This window comes from Lemur catta, chromosome 7 (genome assembly GCF_020740605.2).
Source record: "Lemur catta isolate mLemCat1 chromosome 7, mLemCat1.pri, whole genome shotgun sequence".
NCBI classification, from domain to species: domain Eukaryota; kingdom Metazoa; phylum Chordata; class Mammalia; order Primates; family Lemuridae; genus Lemur; species Lemur catta.
The window spans coordinates 45,663,935-45,687,328 of record NC_059134.1 but is presented as its reverse complement, the minus strand read 5'-3'; the positions used below and the strand labels follow the sequence as shown (position 1 = coordinate 45,687,328).

The window sequence follows — 23,394 nt, the reverse complement described above, 5'->3', positions numbered from 1 at the left end:
TCTCTGTTTTACTTGGTTAGATTTCATTAATGTTTGTCAATGTATTGGTTTTTTCAAATGAAATGAGTTTGGTTTTAATGATAACTTTTTATTTTTTGTTAGATGTTTGTTTTCTTATATCCCTTTTGATTTAATGAATGTTAATTATTTGTATTGTATCTGTTTTTTATTGTTTATTTTCAATATCTTCAATTGAATGTTTAATTTATTTTCAGTCTTTTTAAAAACATATACATTTAGAGTTAATGTTTACTCATTTTCTTTGGAGTACTCTAATAAAAGTCTATTCTACAGATTTTAATATGCAGGGCTCTGTTCATTTATAAGTAGATTACAATTTTAGTTATTTTTTTTTTCATCCTATAATCTATTTTAGAAAAGAGATTCCAAGTGGACATTTTCTTTTGGATGACTTTTTTTTAAATTTAAGATTTCATATTTTTTAGTCAGTGGATATAGCCTTATGATTTTTGCTTTCTGGAATTTGTTAAGATTTCCCTTGTGGCCTAATCTGAGGTTAATGTTTATGAACGTTTTAAGAATGATGAATAGAATGTCTGTTCTCTGTTAACAAGAACAAAACTCTAAATACATTTGTTTGATTATTCTTGCTATTTGTTTTACTCTATTCCTCTAAAATGTAATTTATTTTTTTCTTTTGGCTTCTTGATGTATTTGTGAGTTAAGTATATTAAAGAAGTCCATTGTCATTGTGGATTTTTTTTTCTCTTTTCTATTAGTCTTTGCTTTATAAGTTTGAAGCCATATTGTAAGCACACATAGGTTCATGCCTGTTCTATCGTCTAAGTAAAATATCTTTCAATGACTTTTATTTTGAATCATTTTGTGTTGGACATTAATATTAATATTTCTACACCTGTCTTTATTAGAATTTGCCTCTCAATGCTTTGCACATATCAGGACTGAGTTAACTGATGGTACTGCTTTAGCAAATAACATCACTCAATAACACAATTGCATTATTCTTTCTTTTGGGCTTCCTTTAATTTATTTGGGCTTTTAAATCTGTTTAAAAATCTGGACTTGACATTTTGGTATTTCTGGTCATTCTTTGGCCAAGAGCACACCAAGAACCGAGGGCAGGCTGGGCATGGTGGCTCACGCCTGTAATCCTAGCACTCTGGGAGGCCAAGGTGGTGGGATTGCTTGTGCTCAGGAGTTCAAGACCAGCCTGAGCAAGAGCGAGACCCTCTCTCTACTAAAAATAGAAAAATTAGCCAGGTGTGGTGACACATGCTTGTAGTCCTAGCTACTGGGGATGTTGAGGCAGGAGGATTGCTTGAGCCCAGGAGTTTGAGGTTGCTGTGAGATAGGCTGATGTCACGGCACTCTAGCCCAGGCAACAGAGCAAAATTCTGTCTCAAAAAAAAAAAAAAATGAGCTAATATAGTAAATTGATGATAGCCGTGCCATTATCACTCACATTTTTCTTGTGTTCCTGAGTCCTACTTTGTCAATTAGAAATGATTGTATATCAATCTCTTCTTATCTTTAAGGAATTGACCTTGGTGCTTTTTATTTCCATACAAAGAGCAAGAAAGCATTTCCACTGGCTTGTTTTGCACTGGCTGGATGGAACTAGCTAGGATGTTCCCTTAATTTTGTTGCTAACTTGTCCTGGGGTATTACAGTGGCTACTTATCTTCTTAGAATAAGACCTTTCCTCTCTGTATATATTTAGATTGTTTCATGCCTCTTTGAAGAGTGCAATGAATGTACTAAGGCTAATGATGTGATTTGAGTTCTTCAGAAAGAAGAACTTAAGTATTTGAAGAACCACACACACAGGGAAGTAAAGGGCTAAAGCCCTAATCTTGAACATGAAAGAATAGAAATGCATTAGCATGGTATGTGCTATAGATATGTCCATGTAACTCTTCTCATTTAATTAGAAAAAATATGAAAACAGTTTCTAAAAATAGCTTGTGTATAATACTCTGATAACCTTCTGGTGCCCTGGGAATATACTTCACTGATAGTCAACATCTACTCATGTTGTATCTCACATATTGCTTCATTTGAGGCTGTTGGAATTAAGGAAACTATACAACATTTCTGACTAAAGTAAAATAAAATAAAATAAAATGTAAAGGAAAACCTTTAGCTTGACTCATGAAAGCAAAGCAAATGTGCTGATAGAAGTCTGAGAAATCAGAAAACTGGAGGAAAGTCTAAAAAATTGAGGAAGACTTCCCATGGAGCAGTAAAATGGCACCTGAAGGTGATGCCGTAACTGTATCAATCCATGTTTTTGGCTCTAAAAGCCTCAAGAGATCACAGAAATAGCAATAAATTTTGAAGACTAAAAGAAAAAGTATATAGCAATTATGTTTTATATAATAATATTTCCAAAATGCGTTTTATAAAAATCTACTCTGTGTAGACTGCTTCATAAAAAAAGTTAACACATATTACCATATTAAAGACTGGTAAATTCTGAGGTGAAGACAATCATTTAACTTGGAATTATTACATTTTTAAAAGTTATAAAGCTGTAAAAACTTTTGTTTTATGAATCATCTATTACTATTTAGCAGTTTAGAAAAGCCAACTTACTATATTAGGTGATTTTTATGGACATTTCATTCATATAATTTATAATACAACATATACCCTGTTATAGAAATATGATAGTATATAAAGCTTTATTTTTAAGTCATCAAGTAAGAATACAAGCTATACATAAATAAGACTAATGTGTCTGATATATATATCACATAACTAGCCTATTTATAGGTCATATATACCTCAAAAAACATATATCTTGGCAAAAATAAATGCCTCTTTCCTGGAGTAAAAGCTAATTTAAAATATTTATTCTTGTGGAGGTTAAGTTTCCCTGCAAAACCTTTGGTTTAGGATTCTAAGAATGGTTGGAGAAGTTGAGTTTAAACATTCCCTCATAAAATTTATGCATTAACACTAATTAAAAAATAATAACAGAGTGAAATGTAACTGGTTCTGAATTTCAAAATACTTTGAGAAAAATGTAAATAGTATGTTCTTGTTTAAATTAATTAATATAATTAATACAATTCTATTTACCCACCTATCAAGCTAGCTACCATAAAAAAGTAAATATTTGAGAACTGTTTTCTGAAGCTGATCATTCATGTACAGCATAACCAAAAAATTATCTAGATTTCAGCAGAGATTATAACAGAGAGTATAACAGCATTCTCTTTGTGGCATTCAACATCAATTTGCTAATTTGTCCTTAACGGATAGTTTCAAGGTTGCATATGAATTCAAACTTCAATAGGTTTCCCCCAAATTTACTCTAAGTTTGACAAGAATTTGTTATAGCTTCACAAGTAACATTAGAAATAACATATTTAAGCTGCCTGCTATCAACTGTATACTAAATACTACATTGTCATTACCAATAGCTACTATCTATTGAGCATTTTCAGGAATGTTGGAAATTGAAGAGACCTCACAGGTTATTATAACTCACCTCTGCATTTAAAGAAACAGGAACTGAGTTGTAGAGAAATTAAGATAATTTATTCAGGGTAAGAGATCCTGGCTTTTAATTCACTGTTACTTCTATTGCATCAGCTGGTTTTGAATGTCCTTCTCTGATTCTATGGAGCCTTACAAGCCTTTTTTGATTTTTAGAAGATAATTTTCTAGGTTCATATATCTCACCTTGACCTTAATTTTAAATGGACATATGTTCATTCATATTACTTCAGAGTAGATGACACTGAAGGGCAGAGTGTGACAAAGCAGAGAACATGATTTCCTTTTTTAAGATCAAACACATTTTGTATAATAATATATGTATACATATGTATCTATGTTTATATGTGTGTATATATGTAATTATGAGTATCAATAACACAATTTGGGGAAGGATAGAACAGTTATATTTTAAAATCTACACCTTTTCTTCCATAGATCAAGCATCTACCGTATGTTCTGCTTTGAGGTTTTCACTAATTTGTGTTCAGGGAATGTAAATTTGCTTAAGAGTCAGTCAAAATAAAAAGTAATTTGACAAGTAAATTTTTTTTGGGAAAAATTATATAAATATGCACATACATGTACACACAAACACACATATATACACAAACACACATATAGATGGACTCAAAAGTAAAACATCTATGTAAATGTGTGTATATGTTTGTATACACACAGATACACACAAAATCTGTTTTATTTGTGTGATGTTGCCTCTATCAATACAGAAAATTGTGAAACTATATCATTTGTTTGTCTAGATGCAAAACACTGTATATTTCTTATATTCCTTTTCTGGAAAAAGTATTTATTTATGTCTTAAACGGTGTTTGTAGATGTCTTTGGGGACAGCATCTCTGGTTGGTTTTTGGTTGGTTTATATTTTCATTTTTATCTATTGTCTACTGCTTACTTTGTAAACCCCATAATTGCAAAGTGTAGATCATTCAGAATTTAAGGTTAATTAGTAGCATGGCTCTTCCATCTTAGAAAACACTATTGAGACAATGTTCTAAAGATTTGAGGGGAATAATCTTAAAGTCATATAATAGTTTTTTTTAATGTTTTTCAAAAAGTAACTGACTTCACAAACACCAACTATAACATGATTTAGACAACTGAGAACAGGCAAGTGTATTTTAAAATGCTAAAATAAAACACATTTATACAAGTACAAAGCAAAACAATGCTGATAAAAATGTTAAACTTTATGAAAAAAATCATTTGCAATTCACATCAAAATAATTTAACATTCTCTATTATTTTAATAGTACAAGCTGCAACAACAGAAAAAGAACAAATACACGCACACAATTTTAAAACCAAATCAGTTATAAGTGCGGAAAAAAGTAAGTACAAGCACTTGTAGCCCACACAAATCTTTTAGGATTGGCACCATCTTTCTAAAACATCTATATTCTATATAGATTTCTAATTACAACACCACCAGCAGCTGCCATTGATTTCTAGAAATACACACAATATACATAGTATATTTGTTCACATTGGGAAGATCAGTGAAATTCAGCCAACTATTTTATACATGCCTCATTCTTCAATAGACAGTAGAGAATCTCCCAGGCCTCAGACCCTCTTCGAAGTGAATTCTGATTTATCTTTATGCTTTCACTGATCTGTATTTTTTCACAGTATAAAATTGTAAATGGTAACTATAGAGATTCTGACAGCTTGAGGGTTATTAATAAGCTGTTGCTAAATGTGAACTCAGATAATACCTTTGAAGTCTCCAAAACATGTACATTTTGCTGAGAGACTAGCATAGGAAATGTTTTTTTTTTTTTTTCCCTTAAAAACAGTGTTTAATTCCTGGTTTGGAAGTCACAGAACTGCAGCAGAACCATTATACAATTCATTTACAGTCAGAAATAGCTCCTAGTCTTCCTGATCACTTGCTGGTAGCAGCAGTAGTTTGGGAAAGACTGTTATTTTCAAGGATAGCACATTTGGGGATTTGCTTTTTTTCCTTGCTTAAGTCAACTCTCTTATGATTTTTCTTTTCATATTCCCTTTCCGTTCCCCACCCTTAGCTCAGAAAGACGGTTCTTCTATGTTCTTCTTAAGCTGCCCCCCTCCTCTCCCAAAATAAAAGGATGAGAGGACTGCTTAGAATAGTCAGTATAACTTCATCAAGCCAGGTCGTCTTCCTTGCATCCTGGGACCAATCTCTCCTGCAGGGTCACTTTGCTGAACCTTAGCATTTCCCCTTCCTTTTAGTCATGCTGGTCCCGACTGATTATCACTGGGCACCAGGAACAAGGAAATTCAATGAGAATAGGTACCCAAATGGATTGTGAAGTTCATATCCTAGCCCTAGAATGAGTATTCAGTTCTCTTTGTATTGTAGAGTTATTACTTGGAACCTGGTATTAGAATTGGCAAAGAGACAGTTAGCATCATTCCAAAATAAAAGATCTCAAGAATGCATTACTGATAATCTTATGTCCAATATACAATGTATTCAATGAAGTGACAAAAGTTATAGAAATACAGAGAAAAATATATCTTGTTCTCCTCTAATTGGATAAGTTATATTTATTATCACAGTTGATTATGATATCACGTGGAATTATCAGATGACAAGTTACTTGCATTAAATTTTAATTTCTAATGAAGTTTCTCATAAGGTAGTATACTTTTTAAAGAGATATGTTGCTAAAAAATTAGAAAATGAATTTGATCATGGAGAAAGTTTAAAAAATGTTCTTCTGTTGGTCAATAGATTGAAACTGACTGTATTTGAGAATAAAATGAAAATCAATCTAAGGATTTTATGAAAAAAATTTCAAAATGTAGAGAATAGAGCATATTTAGAAAGGTTTCAATACCTAAGAAATGACTGTAATCCCTCAGTGAATGCCACCCTTTTGATGAGGGTCCAGGGGGTATTAATACTTCAAAATACTTACATTTGTTTTTCAGGTAGAGGCAGACATTTGCTTTTAATGATACCATGAAACTTAGCTAGATTTCACTTCTGTTTCAAAAGTCTCATTGTAATATTTGTTATCTGGATACTCTCATGATGTTACTTTCAAATTTGGCATGGGAGGTTTGATTTCTTTTAAATTGGTATTTTAGTAAATTAATGTGTGCTTTTAATGTTTTATATTGGAAGATTTGACTTGATATTTCAAATAAGAGCAGATATCAGAATAGGAAAGTCAACAAGCAGTATATTTATTATAACTTTTAAAGGTGGAGAATGATAAATTATGTCAACGGATTGACTCCATTTCTCAACTTTTTTTAAAAAGTCGATGTGAAATAAAAAATACTTACCAAAATAAGGATATTGAGCTTAAAGGAAAAAAGTTTTATTTTTCTCTCTGCCAAAAATATACTTCTGCCTTACAGCAAATCTTTTTCATAAGGCTATCTTTAGTATAAGGCTGGGTCAACTGAACTTTAAATTTATAGGACACTTCCTCTTTTTATTACTATCCTTATTTAAAAATCAAAAACATTTGGTACCTGAGGATAGCTGCAATGGGAGGAAGAAAGATGACAGTGGACTCAGGTCTTGAACTGTGAATTCTACCTATATGAGCCTATCAAAGCACATGTGTTTCTATTATAATTCTAAATATCTTTTCTGCAGTTTTTAAAAAGTGACAATATGAAGTGCACAAAATCATATTAATAATTATTTAAAAAATAAAATATTAATAATTGCTTTGCCTCTTTTTGGAATGGCTAAGAAAGATTGTGTGGTTGATATTCATTAAGGTTCCTCTGTTTTAGTATTCTGTATTGCTTTGAAAAATCTACATTTGTCATAGTTCATAGCTGCCCTGTTTAAGCAGCCAAGGATAGTTAAAATCACTGCTCATTGGCATAGCTAAATCTCTGCTAAGCTGACTTGACACAGTTTAAAATTTCCAGTGTATTAAGATAGTGTTAATTCTTTCAGCAGTCCCTCCAATTGTGACAATGCCTTCATTGGGTCTATGGACCACTCTTCCAGTGATGGGACTCAAAAGAACAGAGGAGCTCTTTGTGTATCAGATTCTCAAAAGGAAAGAATGAAGATGCCCAAATGCATATTTTAATATTTTAGCTGGCAATGCTAACGGAATAGCATTCTTAAGGAGGAGTGGTTGTGTTTCATGAATGAGATAGCCAGGCTGGAGCTCAAGAATTATTATTATAAAGAGAATTTCCAGCTACACAATGCACCCCAGTGAGGGAATTACAAAACAGTATTCCAGAAAATTTTTTGCTACTCCAGTATTGATTGGCAACATGGTGAAATAGTCAAGAAATCTTCCACTGGTTTTCTTGGTTAATGGAGGTGAATCTGAAATAACTAGGTGGAATCCGAGATGCAGGCTTTTGGAAGAGTATTTCACAACCAAATTGGAGAGGAAAGTCTCTGGTAGAAGCCCTAAGTACATTAGCGCAGCACTCACTATCCAGTTGTGTGTTATGCACGGGATGCATTCACAACAATGCCTCTGTAAATACTGAGCCCAAGTCACTGGTTTTCAAGGTCTTTAAAGGAAAGAAAAAAAAAAAAAAGAAAGAAAGAAAAAAGGAAGAGAAAGGTTGACGTTTTGGTCCCAGATTTTGAGTTTGCTAGAAAATGTACATTCATGTTTGGTGAATCAAAGACTCTTCTGGGAAAAGAATTAAAGTAAACAAATAAAACTTTTTACAGTTGCTTATTAACTACGCTTTTCACCCTCCATTATGCTGTTTCACACTCACTGCTTCCCTGGAGCAAAGCACTTGGTATGTAAGTGTTTTAACAGACTCCTTGTCAGCCCTCAAAAATAAAAGCAGTGTTTCTTAAAAGCCCATGTTTTCTAAGGCCACTAGAAGAAAATCTGCCAAAAGATTTGTAGTTGGTGTCTTCGTCGGTTGTTGTGAAATAGCACTATTAATCTCACGTTTCCATGACGGGGTGTACTTGGCAACTTCCACCTTGGTTGTTAAGCAGGTGACTATGCTTGTCACTGTGTGAACACCGGAGGTCTCGGCTCAGCACGCTGGGCCCAGCGTGGTTTCCAGTGACATTCACAACGACGAGGAGCTCTGAGTGTAATCTCTTATGATAAGAGTGTCATATTTGGGAGACGATGGGATACAGAGGGCCGACTCGGACACTGGCGAGTTGGGGGTTGTACTCCCCGAGTCCACCGAGTCTCTGAAGGGGGACGGCGGGGTGAGAGCCACCAACTCCTCCAGGTCTTGCTTGCCGGCCGCAGCCTCAGGCCCGGCCGCGGGGGCCTCCCCTGCAGCGCCCCCGGCCGGCGGGACCCCCGCCACCGGCTGCGCGCCGCCCGAGACCTCGATGGCCGGCAGGGGCTGGATTTCGGCGAACGTCGTCATGGTCGTCGGCAGCTGAATCTCTTTGGGGATCAGGTAGGAAGAGCAGAGCGGGGCGCCCACGCCCGGGCCGGGAGCCGCGGTGGACAGCATCATGGAGTTGAGCTCGCTGATGTTGGCCGTGAAGCGGGTCACCACGCTGCTGATCTGCTCCATGAGCGAGCCCTGCGAGGAGCTGCTGCGCGCCGCGGGCTCCGAGCGCAGCGACGGCGCGTCGTCTTCGGTGCGGCTGGCCGAGCCCGCGCGGCGGCTCAGCGTGCTGATGGGCGACGGCGAGCGCGGCCGCGCGGGCGCCGGGAAGGGCTCCTCGGCCTCGGCCACCTCGTACAACGCCTTGGGCCCGGCGTCGGGGGGCTCGGGCCCGCCGGGGCCTGCGCCCGTGCAGCTCGCCCCGGTCGCGCCACCCGCACTGCCCGCGCCGCTCGCGGCCCCCGCGCCGGCGCCCAGGCCTCGGCTCTCGGTGCTCTTGGGGAAGGGCTTGATGACGGCCGTTTGGTTGGGGTTCTCCTTCTTGTTGATGTGGACGGAGAGCCGCTGCCACAGGTGCTGCCCCCGGCTGCTCTTCTCGTTCTGGGCCCACGTGACGGACTTTCCGTTGGAGCTGAGGAGAGAAGGGAGAGGAGAGGTGACTGAGCGAGTTTCCCGGGGGGTCCGACACGGCTTCCCCAATGGTGGGTGTTTATGGGACCCAGAGTGGCAAGGACTTTTCTTTCAGGAAGTAACGCTTCAAAAGGACATCATGGAAAGAGATCTTGGAATTGGCTTTTGTTGGTTGTTTTGTTTTGAATTAAAAGTCGCTTACTTGTATCTGGCCTTCAGTTTATCATGACCACGAAAATGTGTCAAAGGGGATATTAGTAAGGATGAAGGAGTATTTATCAGGATTCTGCAGGCGTTCTGAGCCCCCTCGTGATTGCAACAGCTGCTTATGCTGCAAACACAGGTGCACGGGCGCGCAGTGCTGTGACTGTGTGCAGAAGTGCCTGCCTGGCACAGGGCAAGGGCTTCCTAGAGTTAGAGGCCTCTGAACGGAAATGTTACAAATAGGACCTAAACTCACCAACGGTGATCAGAGGGGAGGGAAGACAGAGTCAGGGGTTACCAGGAAGTAGACAGTGGCTCCAGTTCAGCTTTTATTCTGCAGGTTGGTTATATAACTAGAGATGTCTGTCTGAATTCCTGATTTTGAACATGATTTTACTTAGACTGCCTTATCTGCTGGAAAATACAAATTTAATGAACACATACACAAATTTCTAATTCATTAGAACTTTTTTACTTCACAGAAATTCACCTCGCAAATTTGAGTCCTGATACTTGAGTAACAATCCCATGAGAGAAGAATATATAGTATATTGCCTTTGGCACCTAGCATAGTGATCTCCAGTTAGGGTCTTGAATGTTGTGGGACTGACATGATTTTTTAAAGGCCTTTGTCCCTCTTTCCTCTTCTTGGTTCCACCCAGGGTCTGAAAGCTGCTCTGATGAAGATGGAATTGGTGCCTCAGACTCACAGTCTGACCGCACCCTCCTTACCACTACAAACTGAAGTGATAGCCTCTGAAACCACAGACCCTAGTCAGAGGACGTGGCTTGACCTTCAGGGATGTGATATGGAGAGATCCTGGTGTGATTCTCCATCCAAAAATATCTAAGGTTTCTGTAACGAGGGGGTCTGTTATGTTCAGTTCAGACAGCTCTATTCTAGGGGCTGTGACCAAGAGATAGCCTTGGTCACTCTGAGAACAAAAGAAGGTGCAGAACCCAGTTTTATCATCCTAGCTAGTGGCCATTAAACTTAATTGTGTATAAGACTCACTTAAGTCATTTGTCAAAAATATCCTGAGGTGTGACCTCAGGAGACTGCAATTGTCTGGATTCCAAGTATGTATGCTTTTTATAAGTACTCTGTCCCATTGCACACACAGTGGTTCTGAAGCACTTTGTCTCTCAGATTGTTTCACAACCTGAGAAACTCTGACAGAAAGCTGTCCTTTTTGGGGTGGTTTCCATTGTGCCCTTGGCCTCCTTGCTGGAGGAGTGGCCTGCCTTTGCCGAGCAGGGACCTGAACGCTGTTTGGAGCTCACGTGCCTGGAGGCTGCCCAACTGCACTTGTCAGATCCACTCTGCTTGATATACCTGTTCCCTTAATGACAGACCACTGTTTCTGCAGACCCTTGAATAACATGCTTTTTGCCTCTTTCCCACACTACTTCCCGTTTCTTCATCTGTTCCTTTCTACTTTGTGATTGTCCTTTCTCTGCTTCCTGCCCGTGAAATCTCATTGCATTTAATCTACCCAATATATTGCAAGCTGGTGTCCTTCTGAATTCTGTAATATGAGTTATCCTTCACTCCCATCCCCACCCTTCTTCCTGGAAAGAATGAATGAATCATTTCCAGGTTTGGAGGTTGTTGTGCATCCATATTAGCAGAAAAGGACACTACCAAACGGTTGATTTTCCTTTCTAGTAGAGTTTCAGGGTTTGTTTTTCCATTTTGCTTTAGCTTGGCCAGCTACCTTTAAAGTTTTCAATGCATCACATTTCTTTTTTCCCCAGGTGTTCTCTAACTTCTGGAACATGGCATAGAAAAAAAATGGGCCAGATTACTTATGGGATTTGATTGGGTGGACGGGTGCCAACTACTCCATTTCTCTCCCACCAGCAGGATAAAAACCAGGCATTTTGAGAAGAGCGATTAGTCTTTCAGGTCACTGGGGCCTCTTTTAATACAAAGCATGGTCTAGAAATCAGAAGAATAACTGGATTTATTCCACCAAGCTTTACCCAGGGATGCTCTTGCTCCCAGCACAGAGAGGTTTTGCAGACATCTGCTGTTAAAAGTCATTCTCTCTTGAATTCCTTTAGTCTAATATGGAACATAACTCTGGATGTCAACAGTGACAGTCTTTAGAATCACATGTAGCCTTGCTCCAAAACATGAAAGCATATTGCCAAACCTTTGGGTGACTGTCTGAGAAGGAAACCACCTTAACCAACCAGTTCTGCACAAAACAGTGACATCTTCTTTCCTGGCCATGCCTTTGCTCACAGTTCCCGTGGCCACAAAGGAGAGAGAGCACCGGCTCATCAAATAACAATGGAAGCAGTCACACGTGACACCAGAGAAATGGAGTCCAAATCTTTGTACTTCATTTCATTCTTTGTAACATGAAAGATTGCTTTCCTCGAAATAAATGAGAACTCAAGAAAAAAAGCCTCACAACTCACATTAGTCTATTTGTTTGTAAAATATAAGAAACCTTTAGGAACACTGATTGTCAGAGGTAGGTAGGATCAGCGTTTTTATCCCCCTTTTCAAAGATGAAAAAACCTAGGCCCAGTGAGATTAGGTGATTTGCCCAAGGTTCTACTGTTAGCAGATGGCAAAATGGGACTAATATCATCTCGTGATTTCCATTTCCAATTTCATATCTTCTGTTTGAAGTCAGCTGTCTTTATTCCATGGAAGAAAAACCTTGGATGGTATCTGGAGATGATATGTATTTTAGTAGATAAGTTAGTCATTTGATTTATATTCTCTCTCACTCACCTTATGTTTCTGGACTTCTTAATTATATACTTTACAGTCTCAAGAAAGCATCCTACTTCTCTTATTGGTCATTAACTCAAATAGCACAAATTGATTAAGCACCAATATTTGTCAGGAATAATGATTGGATGCCTTAATGATGAAGGCATTTGAAGCCTACAACTGTATAAATTAATATTACATGGCAGTTCTCAGCCTTTCTTTTTTATGCTGTGATGGATGCCACAAAAAGTTGTCCTATGGATAACACATTTAGTTTCTACCCTGACAGTCTAATTCTCATATTTCTCTCTGACTTATTTTGGAATACCAGTAAATGAGAATGGTATAATTACAGGGATAATCTTACATCTGCACTATTTTGAACACTTTGGTATTTCAACTAATATTCCTAACAAATGATTTTGATTCATCAATGCTTTTTTATATAGTGGCTGAGAGTTATTGATATACGAGATGTCCTTCAAAAGGGCAAAATTGAATTCAAGAGAGAAGATACACACAGAAGAAGGCTAACAACATGAATTATTCACAGTATTTCAATAGAAAGGGGTTGTTTTTCCTTTCCCTAGGTCCTTGAAATGAGGAAACAGATGGGTAGGGGAAAGTGTTGCTAAGGGCAAGGAAAGTGAGGCATGGTAGTGGAGCATGGAAACAACTAGTCAAGTTCATTGGGCTTTTACAGGATCAAATCACAAGGGATTCACAGCTTCACAAGAGGAAGAAACCTTCCCAACCAGAGTGGTCAGGGAAAGCTGCTTGCCTACAGGAGATAGAGTGCATTGAATAGTAGTAACAGAAGTTCAGAAATCCACAAGGAATGTTCAGGAGATAACTAGTAGTCCAGTTTGACTGTGTGGGGATGGAGTAGCTGCTAATGCATCAGAAAGAAGATACAGTGTGGACTTTTGTGTCTGCTATAAAAATTTTTCCTGGCCACTGCTGACCTTTAAATATCTTCTTTCTTTTGCTTTCTTTTGCTGTCTTTTTTTTTTTTTTTTTTTGAGACAGAGTGTCACTTTGTTGCCCTGGCTAGAGTGAGTGCCATGGCGTCAGCCTAGCTCACAGCAACCTCAAACTCCTGGGCTTAAGCGATCCTACTGCCTCAGCCTCCCGAGTAGCTGGGACTACAGGCATGCGCCACCATGCCCGACTAATTTTTTCTATATATATTTTAGTTGGCCAGCTAATTTCTTTCTATTTTTAGTAGAGACAGGGTCTCGGTCTCGCTCAGGCTGGTCTCAAACTCCTGACCTCGAGCGATCCACCCACCTCGGCCTCCCAGAGTGCTAGGATTACAGGCGTGAGCCACCACGCCCGGCCTCTTTTGCTATCTTAATAATTTATTAATAATTATCCTTGGGCTTTTTTAATCAGTGTCTAGAACAGAGAGACGGTCTAATATATCAGACCACAGAGGTGGGCTCGTTATTAGATATATATGTCATCTACATGCTTGATCAGTAAATGAATGAATAAACCAATAAAGAAATACTTATAGCTTCTTTTCTGTGTTATTCTTCAGCTATATTCTGTGTTGTTATTTAATATTTTATGTGTTTGATCTTCCTTTTCTAGTTCAACAGAAACAATTTGAATGCAGGCACAGTGCCATAATCTTCTTCAAACTCTCACCCCAGCTTCATCCATTGACTTTATTTCTAGTCTGGCCCCAGTCCTGGTCCTACTGCAGGAAAATATTAAGGTCTAATTGATATTCATTAAGTTAATTAGCCCTTCGGGCATTGAAGACTGAAGAAAGTTGACATAAGCAAAATAGTGTCCAGTGTAGATTTAAGACGTTGTTTTAATATACCAGTACAGGGATACAGTGTTAAGATATTAATGAGTATGACACAAATGAGGATGGAAAGGAATGTACTATACTAACACGAAAACTACTGGGAAACAAAGACTCTGACCATTGGATTTTTCTTGTCAGTATTAGAGGAATTCAGAGAAAAAATTGCTCACTGGGGAAAGAAGTTTCAAGGAAGTATTTGCAAATAAAGTGGGGCTTAATGAGGCCTTAAAGCTTGAGGATGTTAAAATAACATGGATAAACAAAACCCAATTAATATGTGTATTGCATATATAGCAAAGAAACTAATTCCACATGCCTAATCCCATGAAACTCTTCCCACAGTCCTGTGAGGTGGATTTTCACCTTTCTCTTAAGTAGCAGCGGCTACAAGCTTCTAATGGTAATTCTCCCAGAGACTATCTCTTCTCAGGCATTTAATCCCTAATAAAATCCTTGTGGAAGGAGAACCACTCAGCCCTAATTTAGTTAGTCTTTGGTTTAACAGCAACAGGAGGCCTTTTAAAGAAGCTACAGGTCCATGCAGGGTGGGTTATTAAAGTGCCTAAGGGTACCAGTACAGCTGCTACTTCCCAAGAGTCCTCATAAAGAGAAAATGTCTTAACAAAGTAGGATATGACACAGGTGTGCAAGCATCGGCATTTTTGTCGAGTCATCCCAGACCTTTCTTTCTTAAATTAAGCTATTTCTTTGGATCCATAATTCAGTTACCTGGAATCAAACCTTAAAACAAAACTATTCCTGGAATTATGGGGATTAAAGGCTGGGAAATATGGGGGGAGAGAAGGACGGAAAGAGATTGGTTAACGAATGCAAAATTACAGCAAAGAGGAGGAATGAGTTCTGATGCTCCACAGCACTGCAGAGTAGCTATGGTTAACTATACTGTAGAGTGGATATGCTTACCTGTACCTTTTCAAAAAGCTAGAAGAGAGGATTTTAAATAAATGATAAATGTTTGATGTGATGGATATGCTAATCACCCTGATTTCATCATTATATATTGTATACTTGTAATGTACTCTGTATCCCATAAGTATGTACAATTATTATATGTCAACTAAAAATAAAAGAAACGAAATTAAAAGACAAAAAAACCTAAACTGCTTCTCATTCTGACATTTAAGTTCTAGGTTTTAGGTGAGGTGCCCCAACTAAGATTAGAAAGAATTTTGGATTTATGTGTTTTTTTTCCAAAAGAGGAAATGATTTTTTTCTTGCAATTACTATAAAGCTCACAATACAATTTAGTAAATAGAGAACAAAAGAAGACATAGCTGTTTTGTGTGTGTTGGCTGGTGCAGCCAGGAAGATTTTGTGGAATAATTCAGTTTGATTTAAACCTTGAATAAAACATGGGGTTGGGATGGGTAGCAAAGAAGGGAGTCCTGGAATGATATTAGATCCTATTTGAACAGAACTTTTCAGCTCACAAGATGTTTTCCCCTATGTTATCATATTTGACCTTCACAACACCTGTCTGACATAGCACTTATTAAATGGCATTTTTAATTACTTACTTACAAGTCTGTTTCCACACTAAACTTGAAGCACTCCAAAGGCAGAGACAACATGCATCGTTCATGCTTAGTATGGTGCCTGGTGCGGAGAAAGTGGGCTGTGAGTGTTAGTGAAATGAAGTGAATTATAAAATCTTGAATGTTTGGTATACATAGGTATTATTAACTTGTACTGTAGATGTGAAAACTGAGGCTTATGGAATTAAGTTGCCCAAGTGAAAATAAAGGGAAGAACAGTGCCCCAAATCAGACCCTAAATCCAACCATGCAATATTGTCACTGTGCTAAGTGCCAAGATGCACATAAGAACCAAGGGGCTAACAAGATGTATCCTTGTAGAGCATCCAGGGAAATGGCAGTGTCCCAATTTTTGTCTATAAAATAACCTGATAATAAATTGCAAAATTCTGTATCAACAGTGCTGATGAATCCAGAGGGAGTATAGGATAAGAGATGCCCCAGGATTTTTAGGATGGTTGCTGGAAAAATGATTTCTCTTCAGGCAAAAAGGTCTTAAAGTATTTAAATCTGATTTATGAAGGGTACGTTAGCTTTGAGGCTTGAATCCTGGTTTCAGATCTACCACCAATATGATTATTATCTATTGAAAGCTCTTGATTTAAGAAGGGAAAAGTCCCTTCTTAAATTCTCTATTTTTTTCTCATTGGATGAAATGGGCACATGCCACAGATATAAGGCACTAATATCAGTCAGTTCCAGTGCGTTCCCTTCGGAATGCTTGGGATGCTCAGCACTGTATCCTTGCTCTATGAAGACAACTTTTTAAATCTACCCTGGACACCGCTCTTTTACTCATCATAATCTTCTTGGCTCTTCATAGACAGCATAGTGTGCTTTGAAGGCATGTGAAGCGTAATGGCAAAAAACTGGTGTAGCAAGCTTATATCATGTATCTTTGAACTTCCACTATGAAGCATAAGTGATAAATACAGATTTAAAAAATCCTTGTGTTCAAGAGTCACATCAAAATAACTCTTGAAACATGGAATTAGGTGAAATGATTGATTTAAATTTTCAAAGCACTCAGCTTTGCTGAGTAACATTTGTCTGCATCTCAGTATTACCCATCTAATGGGAATATGCCAATAAGATTAGGTGGAAGCTATTGCAAGATTTTATTTATATCCTGAGATGCGACTAAAAGTAGAAAGTGTCCCTCAAAATTCACTTCCCCTTCTAGAGCACATGAGTTTGGACTACAGGCTTTTTGGCTTGGCATTTGTTACATCAGAAACTATTTTGATTTTTTTCTTCCTTTTTATAGGAAATTCTAAGCTATCCAATCTATTGTCTCAATAAAATATATGCAAATATATATTTGTATATAACTACTGAATTATCTACAAAAACTATATGTATGTATATACATATATGTGTGTGTATATCTATATTGATAAAATATGTATTTCACAAGGACAGCAGCCTTACACAAGGCTTTGACCAGCTCCTTTCTCCAATAAAAATGATGTCAGACAAGAAGATTGAGCAGAAACTGAGACAAGAGGGTCATCAAATCCCAGTATTCCTGTTACTCTTGTATATTATGTTTTGTACAGGCTAAAAAAAATACTACCTAATTTAATAATATATAAATAGAATATACTCACAGTAATTAGTAATTCTTTTGGAAAAATAAGCCAAGAGAATTAGGAATCTGGTTTATATTTGTACTCAATAAAGCTAATAATTTCTATTCCCATCACCAAACATTAGCTTATCTTTAAGTTTTTGCTGGTCTTATAAAAGATTTTCCTGGGAAATTGATTATAATAAGATTTCAAGGATTATCTTAAGCTACTCAGAATATATTATTTTGAACTCATGTTTTTGATCAATATATTTTCTATAAAATTATAATAATTAGCAGATGGTATAGAAAGTAAGAATGACAACAGATAGTTCATGAATACATGGTTCCAGAGTCAAATAAGTTAAACTGATATCTGTGAAATTTCTCAATCCTTTATTATGTAAACAGTCACTGAGAATCTCCAAGAAGGGCATATGTGCGTATGTGCTGACTACATTATTGTCAGCTATACCTGCATCCCTGCTAACCTCCTCACTATCCAAATTTAGGCCTTATGATCTGGATCACAGATTTTACACCTTCATGTATCCTATTGCTTTTGCTTGTTCTATCAGAGGAATTTTATTTCTTTACTAAGATCATTAGTTCCTTTTGAGGTAGCGATTATTTTATACTCCCCCTAACACCCGATGTGCCCTAAAACATTACTAGCCACATACAGAAAGGTTCTATGTGCACTTTTATTGATTGGTTGATTGAATGAATAGACCCAGAGCACCACTGGGTACTAAGGATGTAAAAGTGAACACTACATTTTTTTTGTTTTTCTTTTTTGCCTCAAAAACGCCAAGTTTAGTGTGAAGACACAGGTAACCAGATAATATACAATATCAGATGTAAAGACAATATACTTTGGAATTTAAGTTGAGCAGAGTTAAGGTAGACTATATGATTTCTAGAAAGTCTTCAAGGAAGAATTGACATTGGAGTCAGGTTTTGAAACCTGAGTAGGTATTCGCCAGGTAGAACAGGACTGGGGGTTTGAGGAGGTGGAAGTAGAAACGAAGGGCAGTCCAGGCAGGTACGCAGCATCTGTTAAGATGTGCTGTTGTGAAAAAAAGTCTGTGTGTTTGGAGAACTGTAAGATATTTGGGATGTCTGGGGAAGAAAACATACGTGCTGAAATACAAAGAATAAGGGTCAAAGTGTTAGGTTAGGATTAGTTTGTGAAAGGCCTTATATTCTGAGTGCATGAGTTGGGGTTTTATCCTGGGTAGCAGATAACATAGTGATTAGATTGTGAATTTTGGAATCAGACTGAGCTGGGCTCCTATCTGGGCTTTACCATGTACTTTTTTCAAAGATTAAATAAGAGATCATACAGATGAAGCATTTAAAACAGTGTCTGGTGTATCTAGCTACCCAGTAAATGTTGTTAACCATGTGAGAATATGAATCATAAAGCAGTTTATGTCATTGAACTTTTTTTTTGTTGTTACTATTGGTTTTCATATTGTTCACTTTTTTAGAATTGGTTTTTGAAAAAACAACCATGGTGGCAGGGTAGAGAAAGACAAGACAAAAAAGAACTTTCTAAGCTGAGTAGCTTTGGGTAATAATAGTACTCACTGAAATGTATTGACTGCCTGCTGTGTGTCATGCAGTATGCTAAGAGCTAGATTTGCATAATCTTATTTAATTTTCACAGCATCACAGTAAGAAGAGTGCTATATTATAGTCCTCATTTTACAGAAAATGAAGATAAAATAGTTAAAATGGCACTTACAGGTCACACACTGGCTAATTCCTGAACCAGATTTTGAGGTCTTTTTGATATCAGATTTTTCACAAAAATTGCTCTATAAGTAAGTTATTTAATATTCATGAGCCTCATTTTACTCATTTGTACCATGGAAAGGAAAAATACCTTCCTTATATGTTCTTGGGAGAACTTAATGCATAACATGAGAAGGGACTAGTATAGTGTCTGATACAGATTAATAGTAATTAAAGTAATGATGGTAATTATTATTATCTTTTTTTTAGAACATCTTTAAATATAAATTAGAATATTCATTTGGGTATGACTTTGGGGAAGAATGAAGTGAAGACTCTTGCAGAAGTTCTAAGCTATTGCTAAGCAACTAGCTGGCCTCCACTGTACTGGAAAGGCAGAAATCTTTCTCTTCTGTGGACTTTTATTTTATATGATTGTAATCTTAGCTCTTTCTGAAGACTCAATTCAGACTTGTAATTTTCTGTTATTCTTAATTCTGTTTGTACTGGTAGAAACTATAGTGTACGACAGGAAATGGGGAGTTAGTCTGAGACATAAACTGCCCTGTGGTAGAGGGGTTCCATATTGCATTGTAGTTATCTGTTTTTCTGATGGTTCCCCAATAGACTGCAGATTTTCAAGTGTATTAGTTATATCGTGGTTATTCATTTGTCTCCAGAGTCTTTTAAGTGCTTGGCTCATAGTAGGTGCTTAAAAAATGAGCTTTACATGAAGGAAGAAATAATTGAACAAATGAAAGGCGAAATAGTCCTAACACAGACATTATATTTTGGGGAACATTTATTCCCACTAAAATTATGAATAGATGCTGCATATACTAGATAAAAATCAGTTATTCAACTGATTGGAAGTTAACACTTCACATAACTGATACCATGAAATAGCAACAATAAAAATTCTCGTTATGCTCATGAAAAAAATACCTCCATAGCACTCTCCTGTCTTCTAGCAAGGATCAGGGGACTATGGACCTGTTTCATCTGACTAATGGAGCCCTTTCTCAAAGAGAGACAGGGAGGCTCAAAATGTCTATGCCTCTCCTACACCGGTACAACACGAGCACATCATAACGCAGACTCCAAGTACTCCAATGGCATGTTCCTGCTGAGACAGGAAATAATAACATTCATGATTGAGGTTTCAGTCATTCCTAAGGGTGGACCATCTTGGTATGAACTCACACCATAACAGGGTTTAGAGAATTTCCGGTTCTTAGAGCACCTCCCTGTTTAGGACTCTCTTTCACTTCTCCTGCAATCAGGAGGATTCTGTTCTGAAACACACTTAGACTGTCCACTGTGAAAATATGAAAAGATGACAAGTTATACTATATTCAGACAGAAGGGGAAAAATAACCCTGTTCACATAAAGGGAAAACAGCAACATAATATTTCAGGAAGCTAGTGAGTTATGGGTACATAGTAATATAATGTTCTCTTTCCTTTCCCAATGTGGGGGTGGAGGGAGGAGGGAAGAAGTGAGGGAGCATCTGTCTAAGGCCCCACAGATCAGAAAATAGTGCTCTGCTCTGCTAGGATGACAAGCATTTTAAAACTCCTTCTCTCCCCACCAGGCAACTTGGCTCTGGGATAATCACCCCAGATATGAATTCATGGAGTCCTCCCCATTCTACAGTTTCATCATAGAAAACACAGGCAAATAGGATGTAGAGCAACCGTCCTGATTTTCTGTGGTTGCTTGAGCTCCCCTTAGCTCTCCCTGGGATTCGTGGTTCAGTAATGGCCACAAACCAGCCCAGACATTTGCAGAGTAAATGTGATGCTTGACTATGACTCTGAGAAGCAATGAGGGAAGAGTAGGGGGCTTTAAGAAAGAAGGCCTTATCAGTTGATACTAAAAGTACCTATAAAAGTCTCATATATCTAGTTACTCTTTTTCCAACCCTTTCATTCAATTCCAGAGTAAGCAAATTGTGATCAACTACTCCAACCCCTTACTTAGAAACTGTTTCCATCACAGTTGTCTCCTCTCTGATAACTTTCTCTTAATGTTCATTTTAAATTCATTGATCCTAGATAAGTGTCATTATGTGTATGTGTGTGAGTGGGTGTACTTATGTGAACAAATATGAAGTTGGAAAGAAAGATACAAAGGCTTTGTAAATTTGGCCTCTCTTTTTGTGTGTCTCCAGGCCTTTTTTCCTCCCTAAGGGACTAAGGGAAAGCTTTCTTAGAGCACTGAAGGATTATTTTCTCTCTCTCTCTCTCTTCTCTCTCTCTCTCTCTCTCTCTCTCTCTCTCTCTCTCTCTCTCTCTCTCTCTCTCTCTCTCTCAGTTTTTATTTAGTGCTAAAGGAATGAGAAGGAAGAGAAATTAGGAGGGGAAGATCATTTGTTCCCAGTTAACCCTGCTTTTCTGTGGGACTGAGGTGGTTACCCCAACAGAATTGTCTTTCCTATAGCATGCACTACTCCCCTCTGCCCCACCAGAACATATCAATGTAGTCTTGCCATTATGTTGGCTATATCCAAACAAGTGAGAAAACAAAAGATAAATGGTATCTTGCTGTTGTAGAGAAACTTGGACAGTTCCTGGCATAGATATATTGAATGGCTACTTCTGTAGATCTAGACCTGACCCAAGGAAGTCTGGTCTGTTTGATCTGGGGTCCCCTTACTCTCTGTTCTCCACCCTCTCTGCCCCTTTCCCCCCTTGTTCTCAATCAAAACAGCCTTGAGCAAATCTAATTTCTTTGTTAATCAGATCTGAAAGTTCTAAGCATTGACTAAACACTACTAAGAACATCGTATAATTGTATAATAAGTATAATTGAGACTTAATGCTTGCCAAAACCAGCTCCATGTCATCTCCTGGATGAATGGATTATTCCAAAATATCAGTTTAGGGACTGGATAAATTGGAATTAACTAGAAAACTTGTTACATGACAGGTTCCTATTTATATTGTTCAAGATTTTGTCTCAGTATGTTTGATAGTCAACCAAGTTTGTTAGATTTATGAACTCCAGAGTTCTAGACCTCCAATCAGAAGTCTCTCTGGACAGAACCCTTGAGCCCTCATATGATGCAATCTTTTCCATATTGTCCAGCTTGCTCAGGTGCTGTTTGCCTAGTTTTCAAGGACAGGAATTATGCCACTTTGTTATATTTAAGTGGAAGGAAAACAAGAGTCCCAGTGGCAGGCTATTGGGTTTATTCCCACAAAATGATCCTCTGAGGCTCATCTTGCAGACACAATGAGATCCACATAGAGCTGTATAAAGGGATTGTGGGCATCAGGCCATCAGATGCGCCAGTGTGCACACATATGTACACACACTCTCATTGCCTTGTCTCTGGGAGCCACAGACGAAGTTGGCCAAGCTCTTGGCCAGGGCTGCTGTCAGTGATGGTTCAGGCTGTATGCTGCACAGTTCCAGGCACCATTTTCACAGACCACAACGTGAATGGCCCCCTAGCAGTTGTGCAGTGTGGTGGTCCTTAGAAAAAATTAGTCATTATTTTGAAAGCAGGAAGGAACCCACCACTGAGGAAGCAAATGCAATGTTTGCGGTTGAAATTTCAACAGGATTCAACAGGATTATCTTCTTGCTCTGCAGCTAGGTCTCAAGCTCTGCTCTCAGCACATGCACACACATATGTACACACTCTGCTTCCTGGACTTCCCCTTTTCTCTAATCCAGGGTGATTTGCAAGTTTCCCTTCCACGTCTCTGTACTACAGATGGATTGGGAAAGGCCACAACAAATTAGAAGTGGAGCGTTAGTTTATGGTGAGTGATTTCTCAACTCAAGTCCCCTCTAGTATTCCAGACTGTTTAATGACAATCTTGATGGTCTTTGTCTCCAGAGGTTTTTTCTTAAAACCAAATCCCATGCAATAAAGCACGTTCATTTCATGCAACACAGCTTAGTTGATGCCTATAGTGTCAAATACCCCAGTTACTGGATACAACTCAATTGGGAACGCCTGGTATAAAGACACATGCACAGCGCAGCAACATGGAATGTTCATCACCAAACACAAGGAAGTAAAGGAGCTGCAAAGCTACGGTAGCTGGAGGAGGATTAGCTTTCCTGGTTTCAGTTTAAGAACAGACTCTTGTCTCTACAGTCCACTGGTTTGGCATGGCATCTGCCCTTGGCTGTGAGATGATCTTATATTCAAAGTAAGTCAGATTAATTTCCAGGCTTGTCTGGGATCAGGGGCTGGAGTCTTTCCTCAGTTGCAGTCCTTCTCTTAAAACTAGTCCTAAGCTTTTACATTTGTTTTATATTAAGTGATCAGGTAGCTGTGGAATGTGAATTTCCTCCAATCTCTTCCACTTT

At 37.9% G+C, this 23,394-nt stretch overlaps 1 protein-coding gene and 1 long non-coding RNA gene across 9 annotated transcripts in view; one reads left to right on the top strand and one right to left on the bottom strand.

Moving 5' to 3' along the window:
• Window positions 1-4,598: 4,598 nt before the first annotated feature.
• The window catches only part of GRM5 (glutamate metabotropic receptor 5), a 472,602-nt gene continuing 453,806 nt past the window's right edge, over window positions 4,599-23,394 (bottom strand). For 2 of the 8 annotated variants that reach the window (XM_045557157.1, XM_045557159.1), the window contains one exon: window positions 4,599-9,439. In XM_045557157.1, coding sequence (XP_045413113.1) covers window positions 8,527-9,439 — 913 coding nt within the window. In that variant the 3' untranslated portion in view covers window positions 4,599-8,526. The remainder of the gene's footprint in view (window positions 9,440-23,394) is intronic. The other 6 variants (XM_045557158.1, XM_045557161.1, XM_045557162.1 and 3 more) reach the window with 6 other exon arrangements.
• Window positions 8,618-23,394, top strand: part of LOC123642240 — a 192,582-nt gene continuing 177,805 nt past the window's right edge. The window contains exon 1 of the long non-coding RNA XR_006736408.1: window positions 8,618-8,874. This is a non-coding gene — a long non-coding RNA (uncharacterized LOC123642240). The remainder of the gene's footprint in view (window positions 8,875-23,394) is intronic.